This window comes from Oncorhynchus keta, chromosome 14 (genome assembly GCF_023373465.1).
Source record: "Oncorhynchus keta strain PuntledgeMale-10-30-2019 chromosome 14, Oket_V2, whole genome shotgun sequence".
Taxonomy (NCBI): Eukaryota; Metazoa; Chordata; class Actinopteri; order Salmoniformes; family Salmonidae; genus Oncorhynchus; species Oncorhynchus keta.
Window position 1 is genome coordinate 35,725,360 of NC_068434.1, and position 20,416 is coordinate 35,745,775.

At 39.5% G+C, this 20,416-nt stretch overlaps 1 protein-coding gene across 4 annotated transcripts in view; it reads left to right on the forward strand.

The window, feature by feature from the left end:
* The window catches only part of LOC118393317 (phosphatidylinositol 4-phosphate 5-kinase type-1 beta-like), a 114,476-nt gene that overhangs the window by 41,296 nt on the left and 52,764 nt on the right, over positions 1–20,416 (forward strand). For 2 of the 4 annotated variants that reach the window (XM_052461671.1, XM_052461672.1), the window contains exons 2-4: positions 3,158–3,254; positions 5,733–5,801; positions 6,711–6,841. In XM_052461671.1, the coding sequence (XP_052317631.1) occupies positions 5,733–5,801; positions 6,711–6,841 (200 nt within the window). In that variant the 5' untranslated portion in view covers positions 3,158–3,254. Of the gene's footprint in view, positions 1–3,157; positions 3,255–3,384; positions 3,395–4,910; positions 4,921–5,732; positions 5,802–6,710; positions 6,842–20,416 lie in introns of those variants that run through there. The other 2 variants (XM_052461673.1, XM_052461674.1) reach the window with 2 other exon arrangements.

Here is a 20,416-nt window from a genome sequence, read left to right on the forward strand (position 1 = left end):
ATGAATTGTTCTTCCTTACTTGTTTCTCTCTCTCTCTTTGAACATGCTTAGAATAATGCCTTGTAATGCTTTGTAACTTAAGCTTCATGCCTTATATAATGTTATTGTTCATTTGACAAAGTAATTAAGTACACTTATATTTAGAATTCCTTCTCAGACGTTTCTTCATTACCTATGACTGTAACTCAACCATAGTCTCTTGCGTATTGCTAATTATTTTTATGATGTCAGATGAGCATTTTAATAGGCTAATTGGTCAGTCTTATTACGAGTCGCATGCGATGTGTGTATATATAATATAGGTTACTGTATAGACACACATCAAATATTACTGCCCACTTCAGGGTTCCACAGTATTTGTGTTCTCTTGACGAGCATCCTGGTGAAATGTAGCCTGGCTGGCGCGACCCACATGACTACACAGCGAGAGATGGTGTTAGCCAGATTAGGTGAAATGACCTTGAGGCTGTGAATTGTGCTCTTTATACATGTTATGCAATAGCATGACCTCCATGATATATTCATGATAATTGCATTTCCAATTCGCATTTGAATAAACATGTTATGACTCAGTGCTGCCCATGAAGGCCAACAGCCAATGTGTACACACACACACACACACACACACACACACACACACAGACACACAGACACACAGACACAGACACAGACACAGACACACAGAGAACACACACAGACACACAGAGAACACACACATACAGACAGTGTCTCCAACCTGCCCTACAGCACAGACATCAGCTCCAAGTCAAATAGTATTTACTCTGTGTGTTGCTGCTGTGTTGTTAGCAACGGCAGAGCTGGTGCACCGATAAGGCTTCAGTTTGAGGATAAAGACGGTGTCTGTCTGCTACTTACCCCTCTTAATGTCCGCCTGCTTTGTGTTTTGTTTGGGTCCAGACACACACAATAACATTTTCAATTAATAATAAAACCAGAATTGACAATCCTCTTCAAGGACAATTTCACGCCAGCCGGAGCTGAAAATATTTTTGGTATCAGATTGTTCTGGAAATTCTCACATAGAAGCTTCATTGGGAGGAAGGATGTTTTGAAATGCTTTTTACATTTGTATCACAAACCATTTTTGAGAATCATAATGAAAGTGGCAATTTCAGGCTCTTTTTAGACCTGTACATGCCTCCTGTAAGACCCTATGATCTCTGAACACTACATGACACCTTGGTGTCGTTATACTCATTATAATGGGCTCTAACATGGAGTATGTCTACATTCTGAAAGACACATTTTCAGTCAAAACTACTGTTTTTGATTTAGCTGAGTCTTAGACATATTGTCTGGAACCATACAATCTTCAAACTCATCGCTTTTCCAGAGTGGGCTCTCTGGTACTTTTAATGATATGACCCATTTTATACATAGAAATGAACGTTATAGGTCATTAAATCTCCACCTAGCACAGCCAGAAGAGGATTTGCCACCCCTCAGAGCCTCCGTTCCTCTCTAGTTTTCTGCCTTTCTAGGGAGTTTTTCCTAGCCACCGTGTGTCTACATCGGCATTGCTTGCTGTTTGGGGTTTTAGGCTGTGTTTCTGTATAGCACTTTTGTAACATCGGCTGATGTAAAAAGGGCTTTATGAATACATTTGATTGGTTAACCAATCACAGCCCTCCTTTTGGATTGCAAATTCCAATGACCATTCAATGTGTTGATGGTGCTCATAAAACGTGTCCTACCTTCAGAATTAGCAGAGAGCCCAGTCTGGGAATGTGATATACTTGTAGAGTATATTGTTCCAAACAATACGTCTTAAAAGTGAACACAATCAAAAAGGGTCATTTTGAGATATTAATGACTATTTTTAATATTTAATAAATTAAGGTTGTAAATCAGCCAAAAAAAAACGTAATTCAGCTACCAAGCTTAGCACTGTTCTTCAAGTAAATGTGTTTTTGGAAAATGCTCAGTGAAAATTGTTAGAATAAGTCCCTGTGAAGAGAATTGTATGGTTTGTTTTACTTTATCATTTGTTGTTGTATGGTATACATTTTAAAGTGAAAAATCCTAGTCTCAGCATTTCTCTGTTACTGTGGAATTGCCCTGTCTTGAGGCTGGTAGACTTCCTTACATGATGTCTACTTGGGAGGGAGAAAGCCCAGCTGTATGCGACAGGTGACATCATAGTTGTACATTTGACATTTTGGTTCCTCGCTCGTGTGTAGACGCACAAGAACAACACATACACACAGAGAATGCTAATTGGATGAAGGCTCACCAGAGTGAGCCCTGATTGGACACATGCCTGATGAAGTAAGATATGTTTGGACACAGAGCTGATAAGGAGGAGTGCTTATAGGTTGCAGCGGGACACACAGGCAAAGCTTATGTAAGTAATAATGGCGGGTGGACTGACTGGGCTGCGCTCTGAGTAGCGGGTACATTGATATGCTGGAGGTGAGGCCACTGCAGGTTTAGCTGGAGGTTAACAGACAGAAATAGACACAGAAAGAAAACACTGAAATATATCCAATATCTCGCTGTGTAAATGCCCCCACCATCTCTCTCTCTCTTTCACTCTCACTCTCTTTTTCTCTCTCTCTTTATTAAACAACTGCACTTAGACTCATTTCACACTCACATACATTCTAGTTAGACACACACACACAAGCTGATGGTGTGGCTGAATGGTGAATAGCTTGTGTGTGTGTGTGTGTGTGTGTGTGTGTGTGTGTGTGTGTGTGTGTGTGTGTGTGTGTGTGTGTGTGTGTGTGTGTGAGTGAGCCTTGGCTGAGGTTCCATTAGTCCTCATGCAGTAGTACACTCTGAGGGTCTGCAGTCACTCTGCTTGACGTGGAGTCATTTATCCAGCACAGTTACTGCAGCACACATGGCTGCTCACACCCATCTACCTCCCCTCTTTCCTCTTCCCCCCCACAGCAGAGCTCCTCACAGGGACTTTTTGTTTGGCTGTGTGAGGAGGGGGAATTGTGGAGTGACTGACAGCAGGAACACCACTAATGAATGCACAAAAATACCCAATTGTCTTGCCTTCTCAGAGAATAGATCCTTTGCTGCGGGATGGTTAATCACTTCAGGTTTTGAAATAGATGAAACTACTGCTGTTCTTTCACTCTGTAATCATATCATGTAATGGAGTCTTTCCTCTCTTCTCTTCCAGAGGCTGTCTGGAGATTGAAACCTCCCCATGACTGCCTGATGACCAAGAGATGTGGTCGTGATCTCTGTTCCACTGGCAGGGCTTTTCACTAAGCAAGGTGACTGATTACACCTTCACATTTCACTTAGCAGGGTGACTGATTACACCATCACGTTTCACTTAGCAGGGTGACTGATTACACCTTCACATTTCACTTAGCAGGGTGACTGATTACACCTTCACTTTTCACTAAGCAAGGTGACTGATTACACCTTCACTTTTCACTTAGCAGGGTGACTGATTACACCTTCACTTTTCACTTAGCAGGGTGACTGATTACACCTTCACTTTTCACTTAGCAGGGTGACTGATTACACCTTCACTTAGCAGGGTGACTGATTACACCTTCACTTTTCACTTAGCAGGGTGACTGATTACACCTTCACTTGTCACTTAGCAGGGTGACTGATTACACCCTCACTTTTCACTTAGCAGGGTGACTGATTACACCTTCACTTTTCACTTAGCAGGGTGACTGATTACACCTTCACATTTCACTTAGCAGGGTGACTGATTACACCTTCACATTTCACTTAGCAGGGTGACTGATTACACCTTCACATTTCACTTAGCAGGGTGACTGATTACACCTTCACATTTCACTTAGCAGGGTGACTGATTACACCTTCACATTTCACTTAGCAGGGTGACTGATTACACCATCACGTTTCACTTAGCAGGGTGACTGATTACACCTTCACTTTTCACTTAGCAGGGTGACTGATTACACCTTCACATTTCACTTAGCAGGGTGACTGATTACACCTTCACATTTCACTTAGCAGGGTGACTGATTACACCTTCACATTTCACTTAGCAGGGTGACTGATTACACCTTCACATTTCACTTAGCAGGGTGACTGATTACACCTTCACATTTCACTTAGCAGGGTGACTGATTACACCTTCACATTTCACTTAGCAGGGTGACTGATTACACCTTCACATTTCACTTAGCAGGGTGACTGATTACACCTTCACATTTCACTTAGCAGGGTGACTGATTACACCATCACGTTTCACTTAGCAGGGTGACTGATTACACCTTCACTTTTCACTTAGCAGGGTGACTGATTACACCTTCACATTTCACTTAGCAGGGTGACTGATTACACCTTCACATTTCACTTAGCAGGGTGACTGATTACACCTTCACATTTCACTTAGCAGGGTGACTGATTACACCTTCACATTTCACTTAGCAGGGTGACTGATTACACCTTCACATTTCACTTAGCAGGGTGACTGATTACACCTTCACTTTTCACTTAGCAGGGTGACTGATTACACCTTCACTTTTCACTTAGCAGGGTGACTGATTACACCTTCACTTTTCACTTAGCAGGGTGACTGATTACACCTTCACTTTTCACTTAGCAGGGTGACTGATTACACCTTCACTTTTCACTTAGCAGGGTGACTGATTACACCTTCACTTAGCAGGGTGACTGATTACACCTTCACTTTTCACTTAGCAGGGTGACTGATTACACCTTCACTTTTCACTTAGCAGGGTGACTGATTACACCTTCACTTTTCACTTAGCAGGGTGACTGATTACACCTTCACTTTTCACTTAGCAGGGTGACTGATTACACCTTCACATTTCACTTAGCAGGGTGACTGATTACACCATCACGTTTCACTTAGCAGGGTGACTGATTACACCTTCACATTTCACTTAGCAGGGTGACTGATTACACCTTCACTTTTCACTAAGCAAGGTGACTGATCAAATCAAATTTTATTTATATAGCCCTTCGTACATCAGCTGATATCTCAAAGTGCTGTACAGAAACCCAGCCTAAAACCCCAAACAGCAAGCAATGCAGGTGTAGAAGCACTGATTACACCTTCATGTTTCACTTAGCAGGGTGACTGACTACACCTTCACGTTTCACTTAGCAGGGTGACTGATTACACCTTCACTTAGCAGGGTGACTGATTACACCTTCACTTAGCAGGGTGACTGATTACACCTTCACTTAGCAGGGTGACTGATTACACCTTCACTTTTCACTTAGCAGGGTGACTGATTACACCTTCACGTTTCACTTAGCAGGGTGACTGATTACACCTTCACTTAGCAGGGTGTGCTCATTATACCTGCTTCACGCGGACACTCCTGTCTACAGGGTCTTATTGATAAGCATCACTGCCAGATACTGCAGATATACTGTGTTAGTTTACATCGTCACATTAAGACCTATAGGAGCAATTCAGCATGACAATGTCTAGCGTATGTAGACAATGTGGCTGTGTATCTGTGTCTGATGATGCAGTGAAAAATGCGTAGCTCACCAATCTGCACAGGTCTATTAGTCAAACTCAAACTGCAGGCCTATGTGGTCATGTACTCTAGCCTGAGAAAGACGGTAGTGGAAAAACCTCCCTCTTTGTGAGCTTTTGTAGTCAGTCAATGTGAATTGACTTTATTCCTGTACCACTGACCTAAAGTAGCACCTGAAGAAACGTTGTTTGTTTCTAAACTTTGACCAGTGAGTTCCTTTCTTCTTCTGCTCTGTCCTCTCATCAGATGTCAACGACCACAGAAAACGGAGTGGGAGGGTCTCGAAACACGAGCGGAGAGAAAACATACAAGAAGGTAAAGTTTCATCCCTCCATATACTGCTCTCTCTGGCTGGATTCTACTGGCCTTTTATGACAACCATGAAGGGAGGTTTCTTAATGCTTGTTGAAATGAATGACCATTTATCACTATGAAGCCTGTTGATGTGACCCAAGAAGCCTTTTAAAGTGACCCTTTGTCATATGAGCTCCTATCAATGTCCTGCTTCTACACAGTTCGTACATGATGGGAAGCTGTCCTCACAGTCCATTCTCTGCTTTACTACATTTTCATTTGGATCAGACGTCACCGGTGGTGATGGGATTTCTGTGCCACACACAATATAACCAGGGCCTAATGCAGTCGATTTGAAACATCTAGGTAATGAATTTGACATTATCAGAACTATTGAAGCCATCGAAGACGGTGTCATAGGCATCAACTGGCTTTCAATTTCATTACGTTAACGTGCTTGTTTCAGAAAATCAGACATTGTTTTCTGATTGCACTGTATGTTCCTGAACTGACTTTTACAAGACATTTTACACTGACCTTTACAAGACATTTTACACTGACCTTTACAAGACATTTTACACTGACCTTTACAAGACATTTTACACTGACCTTTACAAGACATGCCTCTCTTCTGGGAATTTGCTACCTTGCTCTTTGGAGTTTATACCTAGTTCACCTACCTTTTTAAAAAAGGTATCTGTAACCACAGATGCATATCTGTATTCCCAGTCATGTGAAATCCATTGATTAGGGCCTAATAAATTCATTTAAATTCACTGATTTCCTAATATGAACTGTAATTCCGTACAATCCTTGAAATTGTTGCATGTTGCGTTTTATATTTTTGTTTTATGGATTTGTTGCGTGATTGAGCTGTTAATTCGTTAATGTATGTGTTAATTGGTGTGTTTGGTTGCCCCTGACCCTCAGACCACATCGTCAGCCCTGAAGGGGGCCATACAGTTGGGCATCGGCTACACAGTGGGCAACCTGACCTCCAAACCTGACCGAGATGTTCTCATGCAGGACTTCTATGTGGTGGAGAGCGTCTTCCTGCCAAGGTGAGGAGCAGGGACATGACTGATGATTATATTGATGCTATAATTTATAAACTCAGCAAAAAAAGAAACGTGCTCTCACTGTCAACTGCGTTTATTTTCAGCAAACTTAACATGTGTAAATATTTGTATGAACATAACAAGATTTCACAACTGAGACATAAACTGAACAAGTTCCACAAACATGGGACTAACAGAAATGGCATAATGTGTACCTGAACAAAGGGGGGGTCAAACTCAAAAGTAACAGTCAGTATCTGGTGTGGCCACCAGCTGCATTAAGTACTGCAGTGCATCTCCTACTCATGGACTGCACCAGATTTGCCAGTTCTTGCTGTGAGATGTTACCCCACTCTCCACCAAGGTACCTGCAAGTTCCCGGACATTTCCGGTGGGAATGGCCCTAGCCTTCACCCTTCGATCCAACAGGTCCCAGACATGCTAATGGGATTGAGATCCGGACTCTTTGCTGGCCATGGCAGAACACTGACATTCCTGTCTTGCAGCAAATCACAGACAGAACAAGCAGTATGGCTGGTGGGATTGTCATGCTGAAGTGTCATGTCAGGATAAGCCTGCAGGAAGGGTACCACATAAGGGAGGAGGATATCTTCCCTGTAATGCTTAGCGTTGAGATTGCCTGCAATGACAACAAGCTCAGTCCGATGATACTGTGACACACCGCCCCAGACCAATGATACTGTGACACACCGCCCCAGACCATGACGGACCCTCCACCTCCAAATCTATCCCACTCCAGATTACAGGCCTCTGTGTAACACTCATTCCTTCGACGATAAACGCAAATCCAACCATTACACCTGGTAAGACAACCACGACTCATCAGTGAAGAACTCTTTTTGCTAGTCCTGTCTGGTCCAGCGACGGTGGATTTGTGCCCATAGGCAACATTGTTAGTCTGTTAGCTAGCTAACATTGAACCTGGTTGGTTAGCTACCTGCAGATTCATGCATGGTAGTAATTTCATGAGTTGGGATTATGGTTCATTGTTTGATTAGCTAGCTACATGCCTTCACTTGTTGAGAGCCAGGGGCAGTATTCAGAAATTCGGATGACTGACATGCCCAAAGTAAACTGCCTGTTACTCAGGCCCAGAAGCTAGGATATGCATGTAATTTGTATTGGATAGAAAACACTCTAAAGATTCTAAAGCTGTTAAAATAATGTCTCAGAGTATAACAGAACTGATATGGCAAGTGAAAACCCAAGGAGAATCCAACTGGATTTTTCGTTGGAGATCACAACTCATTGAAATTGCCGTCTATGGGAAAATCAAAGAAATACCTCCCAGATTGCAGTTCCTAGGGCTTCCACTAGATGTCAACAGTCTCTAGAAAGAGTTTCAGGCTTGTTTTTTGAAAAATGAGATAGTATTTGTAGTTTTTCCTAGGTGGCTCCCATTTTGACTGTAGGATTATAGCGCGCGCGTCTGCATGAGGGCACGCACTTCGTTATTTATCTCCAGTAATGAACATACTATTCTCCGTCTTAAATTGTACTGTTTATTTACATATTAGGGTACCTGAGGATCGATTAGAAACATTGTTGGGATGAAGTTTATTGGTAACTTTTGGAATTCCTTTATATGCATTTTGAAACTGGCGGATTACTGAATCAAGCGCGCCAGCTAAACTGACTTTTTTGGGATATAAAGAAGGACTTTATCGAACAAAATGGCCATTAGATTTGTAGCTGGGATCCTTGGGATTGCAAACAGAGAAAGATCTTCAAATATAAGTGATGTATTTTATTGCTATTTCTGACTTTTGTAATGCCTGTGCTGGTTTGGAAAATGTTTTTAATGCTTTTGTGTGTGGGGCGCTGTACTCAGATAATCGCATGTTATGCTTTCGCCGTAAAGCCTTTTTGAAATCTGACAAAGTGGCTGGATTAACAAGCAGTTAAGCTTTTAAATGATGTAGGACACTTGTATTTTCATGAATGTTTTAATATTACGATTTTGTATTTTGAATTTGGCGCACTCCGATTTCCCCGAATTTGATCCTGGTAACAGGATTTCCATACTAAGAGGTTTTAATAAAAGACTCCACTATGCAAGTATCCATTTCAATAGATTGTTCATGATGTCACTGCGAGCTGTTGATGGATGTAGCTGGTAAATTTGCTCTGGCTATCTACTCCGATTTCAGAGCACTCTCGTCTGAGTGTGCCAGAGCTTAGAATAACTGACAAATTTACCAATATGGCCGGTGTTAGTAAACGTTGGCAAAAAAAGCCTAATTTAATTGCTGCCAGCAGCATAGTTGCAGTCACCAATGCTCTGGATAACACAAAAACAGCCTAATCAGCTCTGCTCGGGCTTGTAAAATGGTCAACGTGTGCTGTTCTCTCATTTGTGTCGAAGTAGTTAGCAAGCTAGTCAACGTTAGCCAGTTAGCTTGGGTGCTTGACTGCTGTTGTTAGGACAGAATGCTCAGATCAACCCTTAAAGAGATGGGTGGGGCTAAAGGTTAAGAGGGTGTGAACAATTCTGAATGGGTGTAGACAAAGAGGAGCTCTCCAGTACATGTACCAAAATATTCCAAAATATATACCAAAATAAAGGCCATTTTCCCAAAAGGGATGTTACAAGTTATCAACTTTCAAAGCAGAATTACTTTCCCATTGTTCCTCAACTGTAGTGCATGATATACAATTTTCTAGCTCTGAGTCTCTACTTTTATCTAATGTAAAAAAAAAAAAAAAAAAAAAAATTTTGTTTCATAAGACCGAATCGAGCCGGTCAGTCACCAATGTGTCGGAGGAAACCCTGTTCAACTGACGACCGAAGTCAGCCTGCAGGCACCCAGCTCGCCACAAGGAGTCGCTAGAGTGCGATGAACCAAGTAAAGCCCCCCGGGCCAAACCCTCCCCTAACCAGGACGATGCTGGGTCAATTGCGCACCACCTTATGGGACTCCCGGTCACAGCTGGTTGGGATCAAACCCCAGGCTGTAGTGACGCCTTAACACAACGATGCAGTGCCTTAGACATCTGTGCCACTCGGGAAGCACATACAAACTTTTTTAAATGATGTGGCATCTGCAAAGGACAAGAACCGAACGTAGCTAGTCGAAGTTAGCTAGTCAATCAAGCCGAGATGTTAGAGTTGCTTTGCAGCTTCTGGTTTAATTTCCAAAATAAAAGTCTAGGGCTTGTTTTTGAACTGCATTCCATAACGACGTTACACCAGTAGATGGCGGAGTATAGGCTTGGGTCTTCAGCAAATGACTTGTCTGAGTAATAAAGACACAGAATGTCTAGAATAACTGAATGAGCTGCAAAACAGAAAGTAAATATGATTTAGGATAGGCCTATTCCGCTATCTAAGTGTGCCATGGTGTTGTTATTTATTGGCCTTATAATTGCATCATTTATTTTTATATCTGCATAGTGCTACTGTGGTGATCATGTAACCTAATGAATCACACTTTTTCCAGTATTTGGGAGCACAGACTGTAGGCCTTATTAGGCATTTTGACTATTGTATTAGTGAATTTCACTCTGTATGTAGGCTTGTTCTAGCTATTTGCGTTGCACGACCCCATCACGCAGAGGCTATATTCATATCAATAAATGAGACAAAACTAAATATTGATTAAGTCTTGGCTATAATCTGTCCTGATCGAAATAGCCTTGGGGTCCCTTAATGGTCTGGACTTTTCCCTATCAGCCACTGCACATGCTTCTTCAACAAGTGCGTTTAAAATGCATTTTGAGACTGTATTTAGAGGCCTGTGAGCTAGGGTCTCTTTTTAAGGGAAGCCCTATAATAAAAAGTTATAAAACACAAATAGAGTTCTACGATTATTACGCAAAGCACCAGTACCCAAAATGATAGCCTGAATTGCATTGACTATAAGTTGAATGCCTATTTGTTTTTGTTTGGATAGGCCTAAATTAAACAGTAAATTAAAAGTGATAGTACTAAGAATTTAGATAATTGTGAATACACACATGGATATCAATAAACTAATGGATAAGACTTCTATTCCCTTTTGATTTAGTTCCTATTGCAACTGAGACAAATGACTGAATGGCTGACATACTGACTGGATTAATTAAATGTTCAAATATGTTGGAATGACGAGTTGCACGCATCATGCATGCTCTGCACTGGTAAATACTGCTTGGTTATGTTTCATTATTCCTGGTAGACACTATTGGTTATGTTTCATTATTCCTGGTAGACACTAATGGTTATGTTTCATTATTCCTGGTAGATACTACTGGTTATGTTTCATTATTCCTGGTAGACACTAATGGTTATGTTTCATTATTCCTGGTAAATACTGCTGGTTATGTTTCATTATTCCTGGTAAATACTGCTGGTTATGTTTCATTATTCCTGGTAAATACTGCTGGTTATGTTTCATTATTCCTGGTAGATACTACTGGTTATGTTTCATTATTCCTGGTAGATACTACTGGTTATGTTTCATTATTCCTGGTAGATAGTACTGGTTATGTTTCATTATTCCTGGTAGACACTATTGGTTATATTTCATTATTCCTGGTAGACACTAATGGTTATGTTTCATTATTCCTGGTAAATACTGCTGGTTATATTTCATTATTCCTGGTAGACACTAATGGTTATGTTTCATTATTCCTGGTAAATACTGCTTGGTTATGTTTCATTATTCCTGGTAGACACTATTGGTTATATTTCATTATTCCTGGTAGACACTAATGGTTATGTTTCATTATTCCTGGTAAATACTGCTGGTTATGTTTCATTATTCCTAGTAAATACTGCTGGTTATGTTTAATTATTCCTGGTAGATAGTACTGGTTATGTTTCATTATTCCTGGTAGATAGTACTGGTTATGATTCATTATTCCTGGTAGACACTATTGGTTATGTTTCATTATTCCTGGTAGACACTATTGGTTATGTTTCATTATTCCTGGTAGATAGTACTGGTTATGATTCATTATTCCTGGTAGACACTAATGGTTATGTTTCATTATTCCTGGTAGATAGTACTGGTTATGTTTCATTATTCTTGGTAGATAGTACTGGTTATGTTTCATTATTCCTGGTAGATAGTACGGGTTATGTTTCATTATTCCTGGTAGACACTACTGGTTATGTTTCATTATTCCTGGTAGACACTACTGGTTATGATTCATTATTCCTGGTAGATACTACTGGTTATGATTCATTATTCCTGGTAGATACTACGGGTTATGTTACATTATTCCTGGTAGATAGTACTGGTTATGTTTCATTATTCCTGGTAGATACTACAGGTTATGATTCATTATTCCTGGTAGATACTACGGGTTATGATTCATTATTCCTGGTAGATAGTACTGGTTATGATTCATTATTCCTGGTAGATACTACGGGTTATGATTCATTATTCCTGGTAGATACTACGGGTTATGATTCATTATTCCTGGTAGATAGTACGGGTTATGATTCATTATTCCTGGTAGATAGTACTGGTTATGTTTCATTATTCCTGGTAGATACTACGGGTTATGATTCATTATTCCTGGTAGATACTACTGGTTATGATTCATTATTCCTGGTAGATAGTACTGGTTATGATTCATTATTCCTGGTAGATAGTACTGGTTATGTTTCATTATTCCTGGTAGATAGTACTGGTTATGATTCATTATTCCTGGTAGATAGTACGGGTTATGATTCATTATTCCTGGTAGATAGTACTGGTTGTGATTCATTATTCCTGGTAGATACTACGGGTTATGATTCATTATTCCTGGTAGATACTACTGGTTATGATTCATTATTCCTGGTAGATAGTACTGGTTATGTTTCATTATTCCTGGTAGACACTACTGGTTATGTTTCATTATTCCTGGTAGATAGTACTGGTTGTGATTCATTATTCCTGGTAGATACTACGGGTTATGATTCATTATTCCTGGTAGATAGTACTGGTTATGATTCATTATTCCTGGTAGATAGTACTGGTTATGTTTCATTATTCCTGGTAGACACTACTGGTTATGTTTCATTATTCCTGGTAGATAGTACTGGTTATGTTTCATTATTCCTGGTAGATAGTACTGGTTATGTTTCATTATTCCTGGTAGATAGTACGGGTTATGTTTCATTATTCCTGGTAGATACTATGGGTTATGATTCATTATTCCTGGTAGATAGTACTGGTTATGATTCATTATTCCTGGTAGACACTACTGGTTATAATAATTAATAATAATATTCCTGGTAGACACTACTGGTTATGTTTCATTATTCCTGGTAGACACTACTGGTTATGTTTCATTATTCCTGGTAGATAGTACTGGTTATGTTTCATTATTCCTGGTAGATACTACGGGTTATGATTCATTATTCCTGGTAGACACTACGGGTTATGATTCATTATTCCTGGTAGATAGTACTGGTTGTGATTCATTATTCCTGGTAGATACTACGGGTTATGATTCATTATTCCTGGTAGATAGTACTGGTTATGATGCATTATTCCTGGTAGATAGTACTGGTTATGTTTCATTATTCCTGGTAGACACTACTGGTTATGTTTCATTATTCCTGGTAGACACTACTGGTTATGTTTCATTATTCCTGGTAGATACTACGGGTTATGATTCATTATTCCTGGTAGATAGTACGGGTTATGATTCATTATTCCTGGTAGATACTACGGGTTATGATTCATTATTCCTGGTAGATACTATGGGTTATGATTCATTATTCCTGGTAGATAGTACTGGTTATGTTTCATTATTCCTGGTAGACACTACTGGTTATGTTTCATTATTCCTGGTAGATAGTACTGGTTGTGATTCATTATTCCTGGTAGATACTACGGGTTATGATTCATTATTCCTGGTAGATAGTACTGGTTATGATTCATTATTCCTGGTAGATAGTACTGGTTATGTTTTATTATTCCTGGTAGACACTACGGGTTATGTTTCATTATTCCTGGTAGATAGTACTGGTTATGTTTCATTATTCCTGGTAGATACTACGGGTTATGTTTCATTATTCCTGGTAGATAGTACTGGTTATGTTTCATTATTCCTGGTAGATACTATGGGTTATGATTCATTATTCCTGGTAGATAGTACTGGTTATGATTCATTATTCCTGGTAGATAGTACTGGTTATGTTTCATTATTCCTGGTAGACACTACTGGTTATGTTTCATTATTCCTGGTAGACACTACTGGTTATGTTTCATTATTCCTGGTAGATACTACGGGTTATGATTCATTATTCCTGGTAGATAGTACGGGTTATGATTCATTATTCCTGGTAGATACTACGGGTTATGTTTCATTATTCCTGGTAGATACTACAGGTTATGATTCATTATTCCTGGTAGATACTACGGGTTATGATTCATTATTCCTGGTAGATAGTACTGGTTATGTTTCATTATTCCTGGTAGATAGTACTGGTTATGTTTCATTATTCCTGGTAGACACTACGGGTTATGTTTCATTATTCCTGGTAGACACTACTGGTTATGTTTCATTATTCCTGGTAGACACTACGGGTTATGATTCATTATTCCTGGTAGACACTACGGGTTATGATTCATTATTCCTGGTAGATACTACGTGTTATGATTCATTATTCCTGGTAGATAGTACTGGTTATGTTTCATTATTCCTGGTAGATACTACGGGTTATGTTTCATTATTCCTGGTAGATAGTACTGGTTATGATTCATTATTCCTGGTAGACACTACGGGTTATGATTCATTATTCCTGGTAGATAGTACTGGTTATGTTTCATTATTCCTGGTAGATAGTACTGGATATGTTTCATTATTCCTGGTAGACACTACGGGTTATGTTTCATTATTCCTGGTAGACACTACGGGTTATGTTTCATTATTCCTGGTAGACACTACGGGTTATGTTTCATTATTCCTGGTAGATAGTACTGGTTATGTTTCATTATTCCTGGTAGACACTACTGGTTATGTGTCATTATTCCTGGTAGACACTACGGGTTATGTTTCATTATTCCTGGTAGACACTACGGGTTATGTTTCATTATTCCTGGTAGACACTACGGGTTATGTTTCATTATTCCTGGTAGACACTACTGGTTATGTTTCATTATTCCTGGTAGACACTACTGGTTATGTGTCATTATTCCTGGTAGACACTACGGGTTATGTTTCATTATTCCTGGTAGACACTACGGGTTATGTTTCATTATTCCTGGTAGACACTACGGGTTATGTGTCATTATTCCTGGTAGACACTACGGGCTATGTTTCATTATTCCTGGTAGACACTACTGGTTATGTGTCATTATTCCTGGTAGACACTACGGGTTATGTTTCATTATTCCTGGTAGACACTACGGGTTATGATTCATTATTCCTGGTAGATAGTACTGGTTATGTTTCATTATTCCTGGTAGACACTACGGGTTATGTTTCATTATTCCTGGTAGACACTACGGGTTATGTTTCATTATTCCTGGTAGACACTACTGGTTATGTTTCATTATTCCTGGTAGACACTACTGGTTATGTTTCATTATTCCTGGTAGACACTACGGGTTATGTTTCATTATTCCTGGTTATGTTTCATTATTCTGGTAGATACTACGGTTATGTTTCATTATTCCTGGTAGACACTACTGGTTATGTTTCATTATTCCTGGTAGACACTACTGGTTATGTTTCATTATTCCTGGTAGATACTACGGGTTATGATTCATTATTCCTGGTAGATAGTACGGGTTATGATTCATTATTCCTGGTAGATACTACGGGTTATGTTTCATTATTCCTGGTAGATACTACAGGTTATGATTCATTATTCCTGGTAGATACTACGGGTTATGTTTCATTATTCCTGGTAGATAGTACTGGTTATGATTCATTATTCCTGGTAGATACTACGAGTTATGATTCATTATTCCTGGTAGATACTACGGGTTATGATTCATTATTCCTGGTAGACACTACGGGTTATGATTCATTATTCCTGGTAGACACTACGGGTTATGTTTCATTATTCCTGGTAGACACTACTGGTTATGTTTCATTATTCCTGGTAGATAGTACTGGTTATGTTTCATTATTCCTGGTAGATAGTACTGGTTATGTTTCATTATTCCTGGTAGATAGTACTGGTTATGTTTCATTATTCCTGGTAGATACTAGATAGGGTTATGATTCATTATTCCTGGTAGATAGTACGGGTTATGATTCATTATTCCTGGTAGATAGTACTGGTTATGTTTCATTATTCCTGGTAGACACTACTGGTTATGTTTCATTATTCCTGGTAGACACTACTGGTTATGTTTCATTATTCCTGGTAGACACTACTGGTTATGTTTCATTATTCCTGGTAGATACTACGGGTTATGATTCATTATTCCTGGTAGACACTACGGGTTATGATTCATTATTCCTGGTAGATAGTACTGGTTATGATTCATTATTCCTGGTAGATACTACGGGTTATGATTCATTATTCCTGGTAGATAGTACTGGTTATGTTTCATTATTCCTGGTAGATAGTACTGGTTATGTTTCATTATTCCTGGTAGACACTACGGGTTATGTTTCATTATTCCTGGTAGACACTACTGGTTATGTTTCATTATTCCTGGTAGACACTACGGGTTATGATTCATTATTCCTGGTAGACACTACGGGTTATGATTCATTATTCCTGGTAGATACTACGTGTTATGATTCATTATTCCTGGTAGATAGTACTGGTTATGTTTCATTATTCCTGGTAGATACTACGGGTTATGTTTCATTATTCCTGGTAGATAGTACTGGTTATGATTCATTATTCCTGGTAGACACTACGGGTTATGATTCATTATTCCTGGTAGATAGTACTGGTTATGTTTCATTATTCCTGGTAGATAGTACTGGATATGTTTCATTATTCCTGGTAGACACTACGGGTTATGTTTCATTATTCCTGGTAGACACTACGGGTTATGTTTCATTATTCCTGGTAGACACTACGGGTTATGTTTCATTATTCCTGGTAGACACTACGGGTTATGATTCATTATTCCTGGTAGATAGTACTGGTTATGTTTCATTATTCCTGGTAGACACTACTGGTTATGTGTCATTATTCCTGGTAGACACTACGGGTTATGTTTCATTATTCCTGGTAGACACTACGGGTTATGTTTCATTATTCCTGGTAGACACTACGGGTTATGTTTCATTATTCCTGGTAGACACTACTGGTTATGTTTCATTATTCCTGGTAGACACTACTGGTTATGTGTCATTATTCCTGGTAGACACTACTGGTTATGTGTCATTATTCCTGGTAGACACTACGGGTTATGTTTCATTATTCCTGGTAGACACTACGGGTTATGATTCATTATTCCTGGTAGATAGTACTGGTTATGTTTCATTATTCCTGGTAGACACTACGGGTTATGTTTCATTATTCCTGGTAGACACTACGGGTTATGTTTCATTATTCCTGGTAGACACTACTGGTTATGTTTCATTATTCCTGGTAGACACTACTGGTTATGTTTCATTATTCCTGGTAGACACTACGGGTTATGTTTCATTATTCCTGGCAGATACTACGGGTTATGTTTCATTATTCCTGGTAGACACTACTGGTTATGTTTCATTATTCCTGGTAGACACTACTGGTTATGTTTCATTATTCCTGGTAGATACTACGGGTTATGATTCATTATTCCTGGTAGATAGTACGGGTTATGATTCATTATTCCTGGTAGACACTACGGGTTATGTTTCATTATTCCTGGTAGATAGTACTGGTTATGATTCATTATTCCTGGTAGATACTACGGGTTATGATTCATTATTCCTGGTAGATAGTACTGGTTATGATTCATTATTCCTGGTAGATACTACGGGTTATGATTCATTATTCCTGGTAGATAGTACGGGTTATGATTCATTATTCCTGGTAGATAGTACTGGTTATGTTTCATTATTCCTGGTAGACACTACTGGTTATGTTTCATTATTCCTGGTAGACACTACTGGTTATGGTTAATTATTCCTGGTAGATAGTACTGGTTATGTTTCATTATTCCTGGTAGACACTACTGGTTATGTTTCATTATTCCTGGTAGATAGTACTGGTTATGTTTCATTATTCCTGGTAGATACTACGGGTTATGTTTCATTATTCCTGGTAGATAGTACTGGTTATGATTCATTATTCCTGGTAGATACTACGGGTTATGTTTCATTATTCCTGGTAGATACTACAGGTTATGTTTCATTATTCCTGGTAGATACTACGGGTTATGTTTCATTATTCCTGGTAGATAGTACTGGTTATGATTCATTATTCCTGGTAGATACTACGGGTTATGTTTCATTATTCCTGGTAGATACTACAGGTTATGTTTCTGATTGCAGACAGAGCCCATAGAATGGGATGGTGCAATATTGAATGAGTCATATTTTGACAAGGTGCATGCATGTGGATGTCCACATCACCCAGAGACATGCCCATTCTGTAGAGAGATACACCTAGCATACTGAAACTTCACTGTTGTAGGCATAATACAGCTAGTGCTATCTAGACTTGTACTGGCAAACACATCTATTACATTAGCTACCTAGCTACCTAAATGTGAAGTAAACTCAACTGAGGAGTAATAGAGAATGGAGACTTTTAACTTGAAAATGTGCATGATACCTCTTCCCAGTTTCCCTGACTTTGGTTATACTGTGTTATGTTTGAGCACTCCTCACAGGCTGTTCGGTGAACATTGTTTTTGTTGGTGAGATGAAACTGCCAAAACTCTCAAAGGTATTATTGTACGTCAGAATTGTAACACAAGATTTGTTCAAGCCTAAACTGTTCGTCCGTAATCGTAACATGGTGTTTGAATGTTCACTGGTGAAATTTCACATTTACGTTTCACACATGGCTTTTCTTACGATCCTAACAATTTACATATGGATTTTCTTAAGATCCTAGCGATACGTACGTTCAACCTGTTGGCAGCTATCTCACTCCATAGCTTAACCCCTCGTTGATTATCCCTTACGTATAGTAATACTGAGTAGCAGTTTACCATATGTTGTATCTACGTATGCTTTCACACAAATACATGCTTTACAGCCTGAGTAGATGAATCCTAATAAGTCCTTTAGAAACACTACAGCCTATGTTGATGCTGCTGTGGTGACTCATTGACTTTCAGCAGTGAACCTGCAGTATGGCTGAAGAGGGAACAGAGGTTGAGCTAGATCTGTCTGCTAGCTGAAATAGGAAAGCTACATGTCTGGATCTCTCCATGAAACAAGGGAGGAGGTGTTCTCCTTAAACAGTAATGACTCACATAGAGGATTCATATCCTAAAGAATAAAAAAGGGGCTTCTATCATTTAACATGAGTGTGAATCAGCTAGTTGAAGTCATGGTGTATGGACTCTGTCAATCCAGTGGATAATATACCCCAAATCCCTGGAAATCAGCTTACTGTGTCTTTTAATACCAGTGTGCAAAACATACTGCATGCCGTGTCGTGCCTGGCCCATCAAATTGTCTGTCTTTAATAATTACATCAGCAGCTTAAAGAAACACTTTACATAACCCCAAACACACCCATACACACAAACAAACACATGCACACACACACATGCACAAAACACGCACACGAGTGTAAGAGATGACATTATTAGTGCCGTCAGATCACATCTCTTGGTATTAACAGATGAGCGAACGTCATGCACTGTTTGAGTAATCTTGTCTATATCGCACATATTTCACTAAAGATCTAGAAAATCTGTTACCGAACGACAAAACCTCTCCCCATATGAAAAACAGAAAATCACCAGAGAATGTCATCCTCTTGATTGGTTGAGTTTTGTAAGCAAGTTTTTTAAGAATTGATATTTGCTAATGGTCATGCCAGCCTCTTTCCCTTCCAAGCTCTGCAGAGACTTGGACTAGGAAATGCTTTCTGTGTGTCCCTTTCCAAATGGCACATCAGGACATGCAAAGTCTGTCCTTCAATAGAAACTGAACACACTGGTATATGCAAACATGCTGTCAGATTTAACTCGCACCCTTGAGTTTCACATTTATTATGCTCATTTCAATATACTGCAGGTTAGTGATTTTATGCAAATGTTCCTGCTTAACACAGGTGCAATAGCCATCCCAGAATGTTGAAATTAATTTGTTGCGCCAAACACACAGAGAGAGAACAATATGTTCTCATTGTCTCTTTATGGGTTGAGAGCGGGCTGGTGACAGACACTGGAGAGACCAGGTGTTTTAACCTCTACTAGAAGAGACAAAAGACTCTCCATGGAGGAAAAACAAACAGAACAAAATGAGTGTAGGAGGAAGCTTAAACCATGACGTGGCTACAGGCATACAGTAACACAGTGGTTCCCAAACTGTGGGGCGTGAGGAGCCGCCGGGGGGGGTTGGGGTTATTTAAATGTTTTAAAGGAACTCAGTCCGGCTTTAAACTTACTCTTGAAAGTTGTAGCATGCACGACAGCACCAGCTGTTCTGGACGACCGTGTGGTAACGCTCTTGGTAGCCGATGTGAGCAAGACCTTTTAACATTCACAAAAC